At 50.2% G+C, this 20,726-nt stretch overlaps 1 protein-coding gene across 1 annotated transcript in view; it reads right to left on the bottom strand.

The window, feature by feature from the left end:
- Window positions 1-11,331, bottom strand: part of UBE4B (ubiquitination factor E4B) — a 114,047-nt gene extending 102,716 nt beyond the window's left edge. Inside the window, exon 1 of the mRNA XM_058675021.1 lies at window positions 10,631-11,331. Within this exon, the coding sequence (XP_058531004.1) occupies window positions 10,631-10,654 (24 nt within the window). The 5' untranslated portion in view covers window positions 10,655-11,331. The remainder of the gene's footprint in view (window positions 1-10,630) is intronic.
- Between the last annotated feature and the right edge of the window lie 9,395 nt (window positions 11,332-20,726).

Here is a 20,726-nt window from a genome sequence, read left to right as displayed (position 1 = left end):
GGACACCTCAGCAGGAAGCTGGACACAAAGCAGAGCAGCAGGGGTCCTGAGCTGGCATTCCAGCATGAGACACAGGTGTGCCATGCAGCGCTGAACCCGCTGTACATTGGCTCCCAAGCCTCACCTACTTCCAGCACTATTCATACAAGTGATTCTGGTAACAGGAAAGTCCCAGGAAGAACACACACATGGTATTAGGAAACTAAAAATGATTTTTTAAATGTCCAGCTATTTGAAAAAGTTTTACTTTTAAATTGACTCACAGGAACACTATTGGGTTTTTTTTTAATTTATTTTTATTAATTACATTGCATTATGTGACACAGTTTCATAGGCTCTGGGATTTCCCCCAACCCCTCCCCATACCCTCCCCCCAAGGACACTACTGTTAAAATCTGCACATACGTTCTTCTGGGGTGGGGACCCGGCAGGTGCTAGCATCTCAATCACAGACTACACTCGCACTTGCACTCCACAGTTTCAATCTAACACCCCAGTAAATCTACACCACGAGTCAGGCACCCCCGTCAGCCAGTTCCTGGGATGCACGAAGCTTCCCTTCCTAACAGGGACAGAGACCATGGCAGCACCCCGTGCAGGTGGCACATCGCCCCTCAGTGGATGCCAGGAGTCAGAAAAGACCCAGGTAAACACATTACAAAAAAAAAAAGAAAAAGGATTTTTTTTTAATGTCCAGCTATTTGGAAAGCGTTTGTACAGTCAGAACAGGGACATTTTCACATGGTTAGCCCGTTAGATTCCAATCACAATGAATTGTCACCTGTAGGCATTAACATGGAAAAGGAGACTTTCACAAGCACTTTGTCCATCGGCCGGTTCACCACTCTGATCCTAACCTGCGAAGCCAAGAAGCTGTTCCGTTCACATTTCCCTAGCGAGTGGGCAGGGCGCTGGTACGAAGCAAATGCCCACGGGCCAGTGCCACCCCCTCAGCACCGTCCTTGAAGCAAGGAGAAGGCACTCCCTGGTGAGGCTGCTAGGCAGCACCGGGCTTGTATTGACCTTAGGTAAAAAATTAATTAACCGAGCGGTAAAGGTTAACCAACGGACTAGTGCTGGTCAAACACAAATGCAGATCTGCCACCACAGGTTAGTGACATGAAACACAAAGCGCCACCCATGCAGCTCTCGATGTCTCCTCTGAGGGGCCGCCGCGCATGCTAAGCTCTAAGGAGCTGGGAGGCTTCTTCCTCCCAGGAAGCTTGCTAGGAACATTTTTAAATTGATTCACAGAATAATGACCGCTAAAATAAAGGCCAAAATTGCTCCTAAGATTCCTGGATGTGGGACAGGAGAAAAAAAAAGTTCTGCCTTTTTTTAAATTTTCATGTTTTCCTTCATTTCCTCTCAATAAAGCTTAATTGCTTTTTCTCACACCTCTCAGTGTTGTAAACATGACAATTTTATTACCAAACAAATCATACCTAAAAAGTTAGAGTGAGCAGACAATAAAGCTTTCAAGGTATTTTTAAATCCTCCGTTGGTTCCCACCAGGACTGGCTTCCACCTCTCACACTCTATGTCCCGCATGGCTTTGGAAAGCTGCTCGTGGGAGGGCAATGAGCTGGCAGTGAAGGTACGGGGAGCACCAGCCACAGCGCGGGGCCATGCCATCCCAGCCCTCCGCTCAAGCCCTGCTTCCTGCTAACACACACCCTGGGGGGAAAGCGGCTTGGCAGGTGATGGCTCAAGCATTCACTTCCAGATTAGTCGCAGGACCCAGGTTGCAGCCTGGCCCAAACCTGACAGTGGCGGGCTTCTGAAGGGAGAACCAAGGGGAGGGAGTTTTCTGTCTCTATGACTCCCAAATAAAAATTAAGAAAAGTAACACTCTGCACATGATTATTTTTGGCTAATCATAATACTTGATTATGGTTCTAAATACAATTACATTTTGTAAAAAGATTTCCCATATAGTAAAAACACAAGCAAAATAAACCGTATGTGATAAAATACGAGAATACTGGACACAGCATGATAGCCTAGCAGCTAAAGTCCTTGCCTTGCATACACCGAGATCCTATATGGACACCAGTTCGTGTCCTGGCGGCCCCACCTCCCATCCAGCTCCCTGCCTGTGGCCTGAGAAAGCAGCAGAGGACGGCCCAAAGCCTTGGGACTCTGCACCTGCGTGGGAGAACCAGAGCAGATTCTGGGCTCCTGGCTATGGATCGGCTCAGCTCTGGCAACTGCGGCCACTTGGAGAGTGAATCAGCAAATGGAAGATTTTCCTCTCTGTCTCTCCTTCTCTCTGTGTATTTGACTGTCCAATAAAAATAAAATAAGTTTTAAATAACTAAATTGGGCCCGGCGCAGTGGCCTAGCAGCTAAAGCCCTCACCTTGAACCCACCGGGATCCCATGTGCGCACTGGTTCTAATTCCAGCAGCTCCAATTCCCATCCAGCTCCCTGCTTGTGGCCTGGGAGGGCAGTTGGGGGCATCCCAGGGCCTAGGGACCCTGCACCTGCAAGGGAGACTTGGAGGTTCCTGGCTCCTGGCTTCAAGATCGGCGCAGCACCAGCTGTTGTGGTCGCTTGGGGGTGAATCATCAGATGGAGGATCTTCCTCTCTGTCTCTCCTCCTCTCTGTGCATCTGACTTTGCAATAAAAATAGATAAATCTTTTTTTAAAAAGTAAGCAAATAAATAAATCTGACTTTCCAATAAAAATATAAACAAATCTTTAAAAATATGTATTTGTTCTGGTTTTTGTGGGGTTTTTTTGTTTTTTCAGAAAAGCAGATCAGGTTTTTAGAGAGAAGATCTTTCCTCTGCTGGTCTACTCCCCAAATGGCTGCAACGGCCGGAGCTAAACTAAGCTGAAGCCAGGAGCCAGGAGCTTCTTCCTGGTCTCTCATGCAGGTGCAGGGTCCCAAGGCCTTTTGCCGTCCCCAACTGCTTTCCCAGGCCACAAGCAGGGAGCTGGATGGGAAGTAGAGCAGCAGGGACACAAATCGGCACACAAATGGGATGCCAGTGCTTGGCAAGGGGAGGTTAGCCAATTGAGAAATCAAGCCAGACCTCATGTAGCACTTTGAAACACACTGTGGTTGGACTGACATGCTGGAACCTGGTTGAAATCCTGCTGGCAGATGCTCATGCCTGCCCCCACCATGATGCTCCATGCCGCCTCGCTCTAGATCGAACAGCCAAAATCCACCTTCTCTCGAAATTAGCTGTCTCAGCTACTGCATTACAGTAACAAAAACCTAATACAGAACTTCCTAACATTTTCCCCAAAACATATGGAAACTCTACAACTGCTCTGGGATCTCGGATCCAGTCACACTCTACAGCCATGGCTGAGCATTGCCTATACTCCCTAGACTCCGCTGGACTCCTAACCCTCACTGAGGGCACGGGAGGCGGGCTCTGGAAGGGTCAGGTCACTAGGGCAGAGTCCTAAACCAGTCCTCACAGAGAGCCAGGAGAAGATAGCACCCGATGACCCAGGAAGTGGCCCTCAACAGGCATGGAATCCCTCAGGCTGTGACCCTGGCCTTGCTAAGCTGTGTACATGACACACTCTGTGGTCTGAGTGCACCTGCTGCTATCATTGTAAGAATCCAAATGGATTTTTAACATTGGAGTAGAAAGTTCACCAAGTCCAGGTGAGCCACCCCTGCCTCCATCTCGGCTTCAGAGGGCAGATGGTGAGCTGTGCTGCCTGGTAAGCAGCTACCAGAGCGGCCTCCTGGTCAGAGGTTCTTTCTCATCCCCTTACCTGGGGAGGCAGGAGGGAGGCAGGACAGGACAGGACAATGCATCTGATCTGAGCAGAGCGCGTCACCTCCAGCTCTAGTTTTGAGCTATGACACACAGCCTGTTTGTCCTGACATTCCTAGGTCCCCCTTCCTAAGCAGCTCTGTTCCTTCCCAACCCCCTCACTCCACCTGCACCCTCTGAGCGTACCCAGGCCATCAGTCACTCCAGGTTTTAGAGAAGAGGAGGACTGACGAGTGACAGCTACAGCCAACACAAAAGGTGGCCCATAGGCGAGGAGACTGAAAGAACCCAGGCTGCAGCGGGGACTGCGACGTGGCCTCGCACAGAACCAGGGAGAGGCAGCCGCGTCAGCAGCATTCCCACTGGCACAGCGCCTCTGAGATGTTAGATGGCACCAACTGAAAGGGCACACACAATCCAGTCTTCCCTGAGAGAAGAGCTATAAAGTCCCAGGAACCCAGCCTGAGTCACGACAGGTGCCAGTTCAAGTTCCCGCTCCTCGGCTTCCCATGCAGGTTCCTGCTAATGCACGTGAGGGGACAGCAGCTGCCAGCCCAGGGGCTCGGTTCCTGCCGGCCAGGAGTAAACCTTGCCAAAGATCAAAGCAATCTCTGTGCATCTCTGTCTCTGTCACTTGCCTTTCAAATAAACAGCTAACTAAGTATTTTCTTTTGAAACACCCAGGCATTTCCGACTCTGAATTACAATTCGGATAATGAAGTCCCTCCAAGAGCCCACCTTAACCTGATGGATGTGACTGCCGGGAACAAGTCCCCCAAGCGCTATTTTGAAAACTGAACCCCAAGATTCATCGATTCATGATATTGGTGGGCGGGGGGGAGCTTTGGCGGTCATTAGAACGAGCCCACGCACCCAGGCTGCGCTTCACCAGAACAGGAGAAGCCAGAGCCACAGCAGAACCGCTGTGTTGTTAAAAAATCTTAACTGAGATACAGAGTTGAGACCTAGACTCACCAACCTGAATATCAATACATGCACTGGGTTAGGGGTCATCCTGGGCACAGACAGTGAGGACAAATGCCGGCAACCCAGGTCAGCCACAGGGGGAAACCCGTGGCCCCTGGCAAGCAGCGTGCATGTCTACATTGCCAACGGAATGCCAGCAGAACTAGTGGAGCAGTATGGGCTTGGGATGCACCTTGTCCCCTGAGCAGTGTAAGGACCCGGTCCCAGGAGCATGGGACAGACCTGCACTGCAGCTGACTGACCAGCAGGCCCTCACAGGAACACAGAGCTGCCTAGGCCTGTCCCCAGGCCACAGACTATGGTTACCCCCAGTATGGATGTCTGGGCTTAATGAACCCAGTTCCTTCTGCGTTCCCAAGGCCAAAAGCAAACAGCTAGAGTGACTGCTGGGCCACACTTCTAACCAGACCCCAGCAGGAAAGAGAAAGTTCTGAGGATTAAGGCAGACCCCTGTAGGCCAACGTCAAGGACAAGGGGTGCTCCCCAGAGACCAGAGCCCGGGCTGCTACAGGAGGGACTCACATCAGCGCCCCACATTCAGCATCTGGGGTGAGGGAGGGGTTCATTCTTCCCTCTTCCAATCAGGAGCTGGGATTCCCACCATCCCACACCAACCTACCACAGCCTAGGGACCGGGGGCACAGTGGGTACCTTAGTTTCCATCTAAAGTTCATCTGTCCTCTTTGGTCCACCCAGAGTCCACAACCTGAAGCAGCGAATGTCGGGCAGTCTCCCTTAGGAAGGCATCATAGGTTAAAGCTTTGGGAAGAGGGTTTGGAAAGAAAGGCCAAACAGCCTTAGCTCACCAGTAAAAACCACTCTGCAGCCTTCCCAACAAACACCTATGGCCACAGGACTCTGGCCCTGGCCAGCGAGAGGTGAGCAAAAGTGACCACACAGGGCCTGGCATGGTGGCCTGGCGGCTAAAGTCCTCACCTTGAAGGTGCCAGGATCCCCTACAGGCACTGGTTCTAATCCTGGCAGCTCCGCTTCCCATCCAGCTCCCTGCTTGTGGCCTGGGAAAGCAGTTGGGGACGGCCCAATGCCTTGGGACCCTGCACCCGCGTGGGAGACCCAGATGAGGCTCCAGGCTTCTGGCTCCAGCCCAGCACCAGCCATTGAGGTCACTTGGGGAGTGAATCAAGTTGTGCCACGAAAGAGAAGGTACGAGATCACATGGCTCCTGCCTAGACTGCTCACACAGGGACCACAAGAAGGAAGAGCTGAGACAAGAAAGATGGTGCCTGAGCCCCTAACAGCTGCCCCACCAGCCCTGGCCTCCAACCCAGCCTTCTCTATATAGAGAAATAAATACCTCTCTACTGAAGCAACCACCACTTCCTGTCTCTCCGTTACACCAACCCACCTGACTCACCAGCAGGCCTCGCTCCACTGTCTCACCCCTACCATCCCATCCCCCCAGCCCGTGCAGACAGGTGGCCCTCTGACAGGTGGACACCTGGCCCTTTCCCACCTCTGCAGCAGCAGCCCTGGCCGGAGGCGCTTATCTCCTCACTGGGACTCCTACAAACGCCTCCACACCTTCCTCAGCTTTCACTCTTGCCCCTGGAGCTGTCAGCTGCTCAGGAGCCTGAGCAATTGTAGAAGAACAGAAGCCCCCCAGGGCAGACTTGCACCTGACTGGTCACTGGGACAGCTCCTGATCCAGAACACTGGCAAAGACTGCATTTAGACCAATATTAGGACCAACGAAAACCAATACTACCCATCCCACCCCAACAAAACGCCCTCACAAGCTGGCAACGGGGCCTTGTTCCAGGCTCTCCTCGCCCTCAAGTTCTACAGAGGACGGTGGAGCATCTCCCACCTCCAGTGGCAGCATCTCGGCGTGAAAGGCAGTTTCTAGTCGTCCGAAGATCATGGTATCTTACAACTGTACATGCTGCCTTTGCAGTAAAACATAAAGCTGCAGTCCTTCCTCCGAGCACATTTTCTTGACCACAAAGTAGTCGTCTTTGCTCCCTGCACACAAAATACCACTGGTGTTCACTGCTACATCAGCGTCACTTCTTGGCAAGGCTTTCAAAATGGCACCCAGGGCCTGGCATAATAGCGTAGCGGCTGAAGTCCTCGTCTTGAACGCGCCAAGATCCCATGTGGATGCCAGTTCTAAGCCCGGCAGTCCCCCTTCCCATCCAGCTCCCTGCTTCTGACCAAGGAAAGCAGTCAAGGACAGCCCAAAGCCTTGGGACCCTGCACCAATGAAGGACACCCGGAAGAAGTTCCTGGCTCCTGGCTTCAGATTGGCTCAGCTCCAGCCTCCGCGGCCTTTCGAGGAGTGAACCATCGGAAGGAAGATCTTCCTCTCTCTCTCTCCTGCTCTCTGTATATCTGCCTTTCCAATAAAAATAAATAAATCTTAAAAACAAAAAAGTAAAGAAAGAAAATGGCACCTAGTGGAATAGATGTCCACAGAGTCCCTAACCCGAGTGACTGACCTGTGCGCACTTCACTGGAGGGGCTATGACAGCAGAACAGGGCCCGCGATGCCACATTTCAGGGATGCAGGTAAACAGGAAGCAACAACTGTGTCACACTGCCACCTGGCCCACAGTGATTACAGCAGGTATTACAAGCAGCACCCCAACTTCACCTGCTGCCACAGCCAACCCGTCACATCTGGCCTCGTCACCACTGCAGCTAAGGATGCAGCACCTTGGGCACCTGGCACCCGCTGTTCCCTGACACCTTGCACCTTCCGAGAGCCGCCTCCTGTGACCCACCGCTCAGGACGCCCCACTCCTCCAGGCGACGTCCTTCTTGGTCACAGCATCTATCACAGGCACATTTGACCTGTCTGCTTGTTATCTGCCTCTGCCCACAGAAGGCAGCTCCATGCACGCAGGGCCCACCTGGTGTGGGACGGACGGCAGGCGGACAGCACAACGTGGATCCGCAGTGTCACAGGCCCATAGTCCACGCGCTCCGCACACAGCACAACTCTGCCTCCCGACAGGAGCCCCACCCTGGGCTCTCAGCAACAACGATGGCAGAACAAAATGCGCGGGGATTCCTCTGGGTGGCTTGCCCGCTCTGCTTTAGAGGTGGCTTAGGAAAGGGACTGAGAAGGTTGTGGTTCCAGGGACTGGAATCCAGGTCCCCTCACTCCCCAGTCACGTGCCTCTGCGCAAGATCTTAGCTTCTGTTAACCTCAATCTCCTTATCTGGAAAAGGGCCTAAGCAATTTAATTGCTGCGCACATAGACCTCACTTAGGTGTCAAATAATCCTGCCATGTTATTGTGTGGAACGGAGGGAAGCGCCTGGGAGGCCATATTCCACCCTCCAACCAGGCTTCTGGAGAAAGGTACACCTCAGTTATGAAGTAAACAAAACTTATGCGGGCCGATGTTGTAGCCACCATTGCATGCAGACACCACTCCACCGCCCAGTTAACACACCTGGGAAAGCAAGAGAGGACGGCCCTACTGCTTAGCTCCCTGCACGCACAGTGCGGATCCCTGGGCACTTGCAGAAGGCTGATGAGACATCAAGATGACAGGTTCTGCATTTGGGAAGAAACCCTCAACAGTCCTGACCACACCTAGAATCCCAGCCAGCCAGCACGGCTGCAGCTGAGCAAGGTCATTAAGAAGGGTTAGCAAAGAGAAAAGTCATTTCAAGGCAATTTCATCATCGCAGTTTGGAATGCCTGCCCTCCCCACAGCGTCATCCCAGTGGAAAACAACACACCTGAACGGGCTTCACGATGCCCATCATGTCAACAGTGATGTCCCGGGACGCAGGTTCCCGAGGACGAGCTTAGTCACAGAGCAATGACCTCTCAGTAAGGCACGACCCAGACATAATGGTCAGCTGTGAAGTTACAGGACTTTACCAAGTGAAAAAAAAAAAAAAAAGTACAAAAATCCAATGAACTCTGGAAGGACCAGAAAGGGCTCATAATGTACGACCTTGTAAAGCTACTGGTCTTGTTATGCTGCTTTTCGTTTTTCCATTTGCTAAAACATCCAGCTCCCCCTTACCTACTTTGCTCATTTAGACTGAAGGAGCGCTGTTTTGCTTGCTTTAATCCTGAAATGCTTTGCCTGAGTTTCTCATTTCCTAACCAAACCAAATCGGCCTGTCACATCTGTATCCTAACAGCGTAAAAACGCAAAGGCAAAAAAATTTGGAAATCTCGCTGCAGAGAATAAAAAAAAAAATCTCCCCCAAAAAACTACTTTTCTAGGTTTTACTGAGAGCAGAATGACCGGTTATTTCCATAACTGTCCCTCTGTGTTCACAACAATGTGAGGATAACTAGTTTCCTTTAACAGTGAATTTAATTTTCACATTTATTTTAAAATTCTGTTGACCCTTTAAAAGTCCATTCTATTCCTTCCATAAAAGTTACATGTATTCCCTGCAAGGTAGCAAAACGTTACAGTTCATGCCAGGACTGGGAAAAGCAAAGAGACACATTGCAGAGTAGATGGTAACTCTAACTAGTCCGTACACTTCCCTGCTTTGAGCACATCATCCTGAAAACCAAAGACTGAAAAAGCCTTCAAAACCAGGAACTGTTCAGATATCACCCTGAAAAGATTCTGCTGGGAAAGGACTATAGGGCTCACATACACACACACACACACACACACACACACACACAGAATTCACCCATCAGAGTTTACAGTAGAAAAAGAGTGATACTTTTTTTAAAAACTACATAAAAAGTGCCTCGAGGAGATCTTCCAATATTTTCCACCTGAATGAAAGACACTGTCCAAAGCGCTCCTGACTTAGGAACAGATACCTACTGCATGAGGAAAACAGCGCCAGCAACATCACACATGCAAACCAGGCTTTACAACCTAGCACCTCGATGAGCAAAAATCACTTGTGTCCTTTCTGACCATTAACCTTCCGCCAGCAAATTCCCCATCCCTGGAGAATTTCAGCTTACTTGAATAAACACAGGGACTGAGCCTCCGCGAAAACTGGAGCAGGCAAGTCTCCTAGATCAAGCTGCCGGATAAAGGACGGCTTCCAGAGCGCTTGAGGGAAATTTAAACAAACCAGGGTAGGTGGGCTGAGACAGGCAGAAACAGCAGGGGCCCTGAAAAGGAAGCCCCTAGTTGGTTAAAAAAAAAAAAAAAACAGGAGAACCAAAAGAAATTCCTTGTAGACTAGCTTTTACTTTCTTTTTTCCAGCCATCTTCCTAAACAACCTGTAAGAAGCCCTGAAGGGGATTTGTACAAGCTTCTTTGAGAAACGAAGCTAGGGCAGACTTCACCAAGTTATTTGCGTCTCCTCCAAGCTCTGCTACAACCAAGCACAAATCGGAAATTCAGAACCAGGCAAAGAAAGAATGAAAGAGAAAGCAGCCCCAACTCTTTACTGTTCTGCTAACTTTAACTAGACTTTAGCTAGGACCCTCTCGAATGCTGACAAAATACGCATTTCCTTAAACAAGCCAAGAAATCCGTCTTTAAACCACCCCCAAACACAAAGGCGTCGGATCAACTAACACAACGACAGGGTCACACACCAATACTTTGCACCCACCAGACGTTCTGAGTTCATCCAAAATGAGTCCCTAAGTCCCAAAGCACACATAAACACACAATGCAGTTGGACATCCATCCAACCCCTTCGGCTCCAAAATCCCGCAGAAAAGATAGACACTAACCCCCATCCCAAGCCGCTCAGACCCTAGAACACTGGGAAAGCAGCCAACGGGAGAGCTGGATAGAGACGCAGGAAAACCGGAGACCCTCGCCCGGAGTCATCTTAATTCTCGCGACAATGTCATTTCCACTCCTTCCCCATGCCCCAAATCCAGACACCCCTGGCGCAATACCACCCAGCCACCTCCCGCTGAAATCCCCCCAAGAGCTGGGAAATGATTCAAGGCGTCCCCCAGCCTTCTCACCTCATCAGCGCTCAGCTCCTCCATCGCTTTCCTCTTAATGGTGACAGGCGTGAGAAAGAAGAGGTCCTTGTGCGTTCGAGACCAGGGCGGGAGCCAGCAGCGCGAAAGGTGCCGATCAGAGGCCGTCGGGTCCCCCGAGTGGGGGAGGTTTCAGAATTGCATAGTCAGAGGTTAAAAAAGAAGAACACGAGGCACTGGACCGCCTGGGCTGCCACCGCTCCCCTCGCCCGAGCCTCGCACCGCCGCAGGTGCCAGCCTCCGGCCCCGGCCGCTGCTCCGGGGGTCTCAGGGCGCCGCTCACCACCCCCTGCTTCCCAGGTGCCCGGGCGAGGCAGCGCGGTGCCCGGCTCGGCTCGTGCCCCCAGCGTGCTGCGTCCCCTCCCAGCTGATCCCGCTCGCCTCGCTGCCCCTGGGCCCCTGGCGGGAACTCCTGGACTGCAGAGGGGGGTGCCCCGAGGTAAGGCGACCCCGCAGTCGCCCGGGCAAAGCCCAGCCCCGGATAGGCAAGCCCCTCCCCTTCCCAGAGCAGGCCGGACACGCCCCGCCGCCACGCCAGAGCCTGGGCTGGGGAGAGGAGGAGGATGGGATGCGTGATGCTCACGATGGAAGAGTAAATCCTCCTACCCCTCCACCCCGACTCTTACCCCCTCGCCCCACCAAGTATTATTCATCAAAACAACAGGGCGGCCATCTTTGAAAGGGATCACGTGACCCCCCAGCGAGGCGGGGCTTGTGCCTCTGAGACGCGGCAGCCAATAGGTCGCGGGCGTCGCGCTGCCGATTTCCTCTCGCCTGCGCCCTCTGCCCGCCCCCTCCCACCCAGCTCCCCGGCCGCGGCGCCGGGCGGGGGAGGGGCGGAGGAGGCTGCGGGGGGCGGGGCGGGCGTTGCCACGGCAACGGCGCGGGGGCGGCGGGCGGGCCCAGGTGTGGGGGGCTGGCACGGCGCCGGGGAGCTGGGCCTGGAGGGGGCGCTCGGCCGCGGCCCTGGTGCCCAGCGCCCCTCTCGTGCCCGCTCGCCCGCTACTCAGGCAGCTGGGACCCGGGCGGCCCCCGGCTCACCACGCCCGCCCGCCGCCTCAGTCGAGGGGCCGGCGGCCATCGCGGCCTCTCCGGCGCGGGGGGCTTCCAGCTCCCTCAGAAAATCCCGCCGGACGAAAACTTGGCCCGGGAACGGACGCGTCAGGGGATTTAGGTTACAGTACTTTAACTTTTATGAAATGTGTTTGGGAGTCTTGCTAAGAAATTGTTTCACGACTGAGGGTGTAGAATGGATGAGAGAACCTAGTAAGAAAACATGGGTGAGCAAGGCGTTTGGAGGCGGTTGTCAGAGGCCGAGCTGGGAGAGGCAGGAAAGCGGGGTTTTTTGTTTTTTGGGCTTTTTTACAAGCTCCAGACGCCAGCTGGGCGTGGAAGTTGGGGTTTATCTGTACCGACCTAAAATAGGAGCTCGGCTGGACAGGAATCTGCAGTAAAATTAAACCGCCGCTGGCCCGTCGCGTTATCTGCTATCCAGGAAAGGAATTCTGGAAGTCAGAACTTGGACCCCTGATGACGTGGACACCCAAACCCGCACTTCCTTTCCTGCCCTCCCCCCAGCATTTCATTTTCTTTCATTACTAAACATTAGTCCGTAGTACAGCTACACCACATTTTGCTTATCAAATTAGACTATGGGGTCCTATTCACTTTTTTGACTTTATAAATAATGCTGCTATAAATATTGGTGGGCAAGCGTTTTTGCGTGGGTCTGTGTTCTTATTTTTCTTGAATGAGAAATTACGGGGCTCCCAGTTTAAGCTTTTAAGGAACTGTTAGAGGCCATCATGATAGTTTAACTGGCTAATCCTCCCCCTACAAGCAAAGCATTCCCAGTTTGTGTCCTGGCTGCTCCACTTCCCTTCCAGCTTCCTGCTTGTGGCCTAGGAAAACAATGGAGGGGTCCTGCACCCACTTGAGAGACCCAAAAGTGGCTACTGACTTTGGGCCAGTTCATTTGGGAAGTAAATTAGTATGGAAAATCTGTCTTTCAAATGAGCATATATAAATCTTAAAAAAAAAAAAAAAAAGTAAAAGTGGGCCCAGCGCAGTGGCCTACAGCTAAAGGCCTCGCCTTGAACGCACCCAGGATCCCATATGGGTGCCTGCTGTAATCCCAGCAGCTCCACTTCCCATCCAGCTCCCTGCTTGTGGCCTGGGAAAGCAATAGAGGATGGCCCAAAGCCTTGGGACCCTGCACCAGCGTAGGAGACCTCAAAGAGCTCCTGGCTGCTGGCTTTGGATCGGCGCAGCACCGGCCTTGTGTGGTCACTTAGGGAGTGAATCATCAGATGGAAGATCTTTCTCTCTGTCTGTCCTCCTGTATGTATATCTGACTTTGCAAGAAAAATAAAATATTAAAAAAAAAAGAAAAAGAAACTGCTAACCTGTTAACCAAAGCACCTGTACTATTTTATTCCCACCATCAACCTCTGAGGGTCCCAGGTTTTCCAAATCTTTGCCTACAATTGTTGCTGTCTTTCATACTACAGCCACACGAGCAGATGCGAAAGGGTGTCTGTTGTTTTTCATTTCCTTAAGGCCTAAGAGTGTTGAACATCTTTTAGGGGCTTATCATCTTGGGAAAAAATATGTATCTATTCAAATCTTTCTTTCCCTTGTAATTCTTTAGGATACAGTGCCTTATGAAATACACAATTTGCAAATGTTTTCAACAACTCTGTGAAATTCTTCTGTCTTTATCAACTCTTATTTGTTTGAAAGACACAGAAGCAAAGAGATCTTCCAACTGCTAGCCCACTCCCCTCTAGAGGTCAGAGACATCCAGGGCTGTGCCATGCTGAAGCCAGGAGCCTGGGGCTCAGCGAGGGTCTCCGTGGAGGTGGCAAGGGGCTCGCTCCTGGGGCTGTCACTGCTCCCAGGATGTGCACGAGCAGGAAGCTGACACAGGACCAGAGATGGAACTCACATCGAGGCACTGTCATGCGCGTCGCAACAAGCCCCTTCAGTATCGTGCCAGACGCCTGCCTCCTCCTCACCTTCTTGATGGTGTCATTTGCAGCACACCACAGTTTTGGTTTTTTAAGATTTGTTTTGCTTGAAAGTCAGTTACTGTGGAGAGAGAAGGAGAGACAGATTTTCCATCTGCTAATTCACTCCCCAAATGGCTACAACAGTTAAAGCAAGGGCAGCCCAAAGCCAGAAACTTGGAGGCTCTTCTGGGTCTCCGGCATGAATGCAGGGCCCCAAAGCTCAGCTTCCACGGCCTTCCCAGACACATCACCTGGGTGCCTCTGCCTTGCACATAACTAAGTGTATTTATATATTTATTTTAGAAAAAAGGAAGGCTTGGGTGGTGCACAGAAGCAGTTTGGGTGGTGCAGGAAGTAGGGGTTGGTTTGAGCAGCAAGCCCTATGGCAGGGTTAGCCAGCCTCAGTTCCTCCCCACTCTCCTTGAGACAGATGGGCTAATATCGAGTCAGGATCTCATCCCTGTTGGAATGGGGGAAGGGGGAGTTTATTTTTAAAGATTTATATATTTTTTGGGCCCGGCGGCGTGGCCTAGCGGCCAAAGTCCTCGCCTTGAAAGCCCTGGGATCCCATATGGGCGCCGGTTCTAATCCCGGCAGCCCCGCTTCCCATCCAGCGCCCTGCTTGTGGCCTGGGAAAGCAGTTGAGGACGGCTCAATGCATTGGGACCCTGCACCTGCGTGGGAGACCCGGAAGAGGTTCCAGGTTCCCGGCTTCGGATCGGCGCACATCAGCCCGTTGCGGCTCACTTGGGGAGTGAATCATCGGAACGGAAGATCTTCCTCTCTGTCTCTCCTCCTCTGTGTATATCTGGCTGTAATAAAATGAATAAATCTTTAAAAAAAAAGATTTATATATTTTTATTGGAAAGGCAAATTTAGAGAAGGAGAGACAAAGATTCTCCATCTGCTAGCTTGTTCCCCATCGGGCCGCAAGGGTTGGAACTGAGCCAGTCCGAAGCCAGGAGTCAGGAGCTTCTTTGAGGTCTCCACATGAGTTCAGGATTCCAAGGCCCTGGGCCATCCACACTACTTTCCCAGGCCACAGGCAGGGAGCTAGATGAGAAGTGGAGCAGCTGGGACATGAACTGGCACCCATATGAGATCCCAAAACTTGGAGGTGAAGGCTTAGGCAATTGAATCGTCACACAGACCCCTCCACCCCAACTCCAGTCTGTTTAAAAGCATACAAGATGCTTCCTGCTCCCCAGAAGGTGCTTGCAGCGAGACACAAGTGTCATTCCACCTTCCTGAGTTTCCAGTCTTAGGAGACTACAAGAAAGTTATAGATCCCACCCTTCTAATGGTTTTCTGTTTGGTCCCGAGCAAGTCTGACAGGACCTCTGATGGGTATTGTCCCTGCCCTCTTGTTGGGTGTTAACTGTTAATCTGCTCACCCAAATTGTGCTTTAAAGACCCCACCTCTGCCTTTCTCTTGGGTCTCACACTCATGGGGTCTGCCCTCCTGATCACTGTGGCTGCAGGTTTGTATTTCTCATGAACCTCGCTCTGTGCACAGAACTGTTCACTTGAAAATTCTTCATTCCGGTGAGTCACAGCATCACCAGTGCTTGTAGGAAAGGTGCTGAACTAACATCATGGACTCCCCATGGGAGCAGCCCTTCTCGCAGACAATGGGGTGGAGCAGGGAGGGGAACAGCTGAAGGTGTCGGTCAGTCAGCCACCCCCCACCTGGGAGTTGGAGGGGCGTGTTCAGTGGGGGCTGTTGAGGGCCTGTTTCACAGGCAGGGAGTGACTTCTGGGGGCTTCCACAGACCAGGACACAGGTAGGCAAGGTAGCTGAGACAGGGTGGTTTAGAGGGGGGAAACCAAGACCAAGGCATCCGTCCACATGGAAGACCTTGGTTGGGATCACTAGCATTGCCCACTGCCCACCACACACACAAAATCTGGGCATGCCTGGCTGGGCTAGGCCACAGTGCCCACCTCCACACAAGTGTTGGGGTAGGGTGTAAACCATGTCAAGCTGGGCCACAGCACTCACCAGAATGCAAGAGAACCAGATTTGGGAGCAGGTTCTGTAGGGAAGTTGTGGGCTCACCTCTGTAGGACTGCAGGACCTGCCAATCTGTGTGACAGCTAGGGGTAGTAATGGGCTGAGCCAGGCTGGACCACAGAATTCATCAACACTTGTGGGAGCTGTACGTAGTGTAGGCCAGGACACAGCATTTGCTTGCATGCATGAGAGCCAGGACGGGGTGTGGCCTTTGCCAGGTGGGGTTAGGCTGAATGTCTATGAGAGCTGAGACATGGGGTAGTCCTTGCCAGGCTGGGTTGAAACATCCAGAAGCATGGACAAGATCCAGGGCTGGGTGTTGGGTGGGGTGTCGGGTGGGGTGTCAGGTGGGGTGGGGTGGGAGGCATAGCACGCTAGACTAGGCTGTAACACCCACTAGCGAGAACTAGAATGGATGCAGGCCTAAGACTGCTACACCCACTAAAGGGGAGAACTACAACAGAGGCAAGCTGGCCAGGCTAGGACACAGCACCAACTGGCATGTTCTAGGACTGGGTACTGAGTGTTAGTTAGGCTGGGTCACATGAGATTCAGGACTTGGAGCAGACCTAGTAGGGAAACTTGGGGAACTCCCTGCCAGGCCACAGCTCCTGCTGGTTAGCACAAGAGCCAGGGTTGGGGGCAGGCCAGGCTGGACAAGGTGACAGCACCCATGGGTATATATGTGGACCAGGTCTGGGAGCGGGTCAGGTTGAGCTAAGCCACAGTACCCGTGGGTATGCATGAGAACCTGATGGAATGTGGAATGGGATGGGCTAGGCTGCAGCACATGGCACACACACAATAAAGCAAGGGCTGGGGGTGAGCCTGGTGAAGGATTACTGGGAGTCACCCCAACTAGGCCATGACACCCACTGGTGTACATGAAGACCGGGTCTGTGGTGGGCTAAGCCACAGGACCCATCAGTTAATGTGAGAGATGGGCTGAGGATGGAATTAACCAGGCAGCTGCATCCATAAGTATGTGCGTTGGTTGGTGTGTACAAGAGTCAAATCTGAGGTCACCCCATGTGAAAATTCTTGGGGAACTCCCCAACTAGATTGCTGAACTCAAAACCTGGCCACAGGGAAAAATCCATAATATATGTGATCTGACCTTGGAGTGCACGTACCAAGACTGGGCCACCTCAGTTGCTGATGCCTGTGCAGTGGACAGCATGCCAAGATGCACACAGGGAACATGATAGCCAGCTCATCAAGGTCATCAGAGAAGGTCAAGTCCTCCTCAGAGGATGGAAAGCAGAACAGGTTGGACCATTTTCCTGGCCAAGCTTTGCAATAAGGGTCTGGGTCTGTGGCTGCATAATGGGGTGGACTTGGGCAGTCCATTGACCTTGGAAAGATTTTCTCAGCTCTGGTGCAATGAAGCTGACAATGTCTCAAAACTATCAATACCACTCAAGAAACACCCTCAGAACACTCTTCCCCACATTGGGGTCTCTAAGGTGTCATCCCCATCCATGGGTGCTGAAGTGTTCTGGCAGCAAGAAGCAGCACCTCCCCTCGCCCACTCTGCAGACACAGGAGGATATAAACTGAACTGAAATAAATGAACTGAAATGCTTGTACCACCCACCTTCCTCCATACCTGACCTTCCTGCCCCAATCACAGGCTCACATGGGCATGCATCCCTCTCAACTATGTAAACAATATTTAAAATGAAATTAAACAAAAAAAGAAAAGTGTGTTATACGGCCAGTGCCATGGCTCAATAGATTAATCCTCCACCCTATAGCACTAGCACCCCATATGGGAAACATCGTGTCCTGACTGCTTCACTTCTGATTTGACTCTTGTTTTGTTTCTTTTTTAACCAGGAAATATTTTTTATTTATTTATTTTTTCACTTTTTACATTTTATTATTATTATTGTTGTTATTGTTATCATCATCATCATTTTATGATACAGTTCCATAGGCTCCTGGTATTTCCCTTATCCCAGCCCCAATTCCCACACCACCACCTAGTTCTTCTATATCATTACTAACATATTGTTCACATACACAGTTGTATGTCCATCATTGTGGGCATGGACAATGGCAGAGAGTCCAGCATCCTATTGTCAAGATATAGCAAACAGTTTCATTGTAAGACCATCTTTGTCTGGAAGTGGAAATGCATAGTGCATTGTACCTTCACATCTGGATGGTAGTCTCCATTTCACAGCTACTGTACATCCCCCCAAATGAAAAGTCACAATACAAAATCAACAATAGAAAGAAAAATAGAAATTTACAATGCCATGAAGTTAAATGACATATTACTAGATATGACAGTCTCCATTACACAGCTACTATACATCCCCTTAAATGAAAAGCCACAAAACAAAATCAACATCAGGGAGAAAAAAGAAATTAACAACAACATGAAGTTAAATAATATGCTACTAAATGACTAACGTGTAGGTGAAGAAATGAAAAATCAAGAACCTTCTTGCAGAAAATGATGATGCTGTATTATCTATGAGTCGTTGAAGAACTTAATCAGAAGAAAATGTTTTGAAGAGAAGAAACTAACAGAAAACATCAAAACCCATGCGATATAGTTTCCACTGGTTTTTGTTGGTGAAATATGTCTCTTCTAGACAACAAATAGATGGGTTTTGTTTTTCAATCCAGTCTACTAATCTATGACATTTGATTGAGCTTAAGCCATTTACATTCTGGGTTAATATGTATGGGTGGTACTTTGGTCCTGTCCTTTTAGGAATGGGTTGTTCATTGGTTTAGTCTTCTGTTGTCATTTTACTGGAATGTTCTTCACATTTGCCTTTGGTTTCGTTGGGTGCTATTCCTCTTCTCTGCCAAGAGAACACCTTGAAGTATCCTTTGTAGGGCAGGTTTGGAAGAGGCAAATTCTTTTAGCTTTTCTTTACTGTGGAAGAATTTTATTTCATTTTCAAAGACAAAAGAAAGCTTTGCTGGATATGTTATCCTGGGCCAACAATTTTTTTCTTTTAGAATCTGGAATATGTCACTCCATTCTCTTCTTGCCTGTAGAGTTTCCTGTGAGAGATCTCCTGTGAGTTTAATTGGCATTCCTTTATATGTCAATTGATTTTTTTCAAGTGCACATTTAAGGATCTTTTCCTTATGTTCAATTGAAGAGAGCTTGATGATCATATGTCTTGGTGAAGATCGCTTTTGATCAGGGCTGTTGGGAGTTCTGTGCCCCTCCTGGATCTTGTTTCCCAATTCTCTCTCTAGATTAGGGAAATTTTCCTTTATTATTTCATTAAATATATTTACAAAACCAGTTTCTCTTTCTGCACCTTCTGGAACTTCCATAATTCTTATATTAGGCCTCTTAATAGTGTCTTTCAATTCTTGAATACTTTTTTGGCCTGATCCAGCTCTGTTTCCAGCTTTTTGTTTGTTCCCCCCTGATGACAGGAAATACCTTCCAATCCTGAGATTCTTTCTTCTGCTTGCTTCATTCTATTTTGGAGTCTCTCCACTGTACTTTTAATTTGCTCTACTGTGTTCTTCATTTCTGATATATCAGTCTTGATTTGCTTTATTGCTGCTATTGCTTGTGAAAAATATTCCTTAAATTCTTTGAACTCTTGTATGTGCTTCTCATTATTGATCAGAAGCTTTAAAATGAGTTTTCTGAATTCTGTGTCCCCCATTTTCTTGACGTCTTCCTCAGTTAACTCTGAGGTTGGCATAGGGTTTTGCTCCGTTGCAGGAGAGTTTTCAGTAATATTCATTGTGCCTTTGTCTCTTCTTTTGCTCTTGGTCATTGTACTTCTGGTCAGCAGAGTCTTCTCCTTGGGGCAGGTTTTTAAGCTCTGTCACCCACAGGTCTCAAGTTTGATTTAACTTATTGCAGTTGGTACACAACTCTTTGCTTGCAGCCAATTGTGCCACTTTCTCCAGTGAGTTCCTGGGTTCTTATGTTAGATTTCCACAAAGAACTCCATAGCTTCAACTCCTGGCTCACCACTCTCCACCTCCTATGATACTGTGCTGAGGCTGCACCATTGTCTATACAACCTTTCTCCCACTTCCGGTTGGAGCAGGTCCCAGGATTAGGGAGACCCCAGGTGTCCTATATAGCTAGGTTGTTGGTGGCACTGATCTTGCTGGAACCTGTTGGACGTTAGGTCTGGGTACCACATGGACCTCTTTTGACCCGTACGATGCCACAGTCAGTATTATTTTCCTGTGGGACAAGTGTAACCCATGGAACTCAGTGAGTTTTTGCAAGCTCAGCACATGCGCAGTTCACTGTTGTCCCCTGCAGTCCTAAAGCTATTGACACAGTGTACAAAATGGCGCCTGACGTACCACTACCAGAGTTCTTTATCTGCTGGCTGTTAGGTCAAGGGCTACCTAGACCTGTCTTGGGTGGAACCTGTAGAATGCCATGTTGATGCAGTTCACTGAGTCAGAAATGAGTCCACTCCCAGCTCAGCATATGCTCAGTCCTTTCCCTTGCCTTTGCCTCCTTATGCAAAATGGCACCCAATTCAGCTCTAGGGGGCTGACTGGGCTATGAAATCCACCCTGTTCTTGCACTGCCCATCTGGGATCTGCTGCTCTGTCTCTGCTCCTGGTCAAATCAAACAGACCAGCAGGACGGACAGTTCTATGTCTGGGTTCACTTCCCAAGCTCCCAGTGAAAGTCCCTTCCCACCTGGTTGCTGGTGGAGTTCTGGATGGTGCTGGGGGCCAGATTGTGTTAGCTCAATTTTGCTGGAGTATCAGTCACTGCAACACCACACCGTTGTGTCCGCTGCTTGCCTGTGTCTGTCAGTCTCCAAGTACCCCTCTGCTGTTGTTCTGTCCTCTCTTATTTCCTGGAATGTGTCCTCTCTCTTTCATACTGATTAAATGTTTCTCCATTCGTTTAAACGTGTCCTTACCCTATTCCGCCATCTTGATTCTCGGGACTGTATATATTCCTTCTAATCCTGTGAGTTTCCTGAGGAAATAACATCCCCCATAGCTCTGATATCCGGACAATGATCTGATTCTGTCACTTCACCTGCCCAGTTGGTCCTCAAGGTCTATGAAGCCTATGTAT

This window comes from Ochotona princeps, chromosome 2 (assembly GCF_030435755.1).
Source record: "Ochotona princeps isolate mOchPri1 chromosome 2, mOchPri1.hap1, whole genome shotgun sequence".
NCBI lineage: Eukaryota > Metazoa > Chordata > Mammalia > Lagomorpha > Ochotonidae > Ochotona > Ochotona princeps.
The sequence above is the reverse complement of the archived record's forward strand: the minus strand, read 5'-3'. Positions and strand labels throughout refer to the sequence as shown.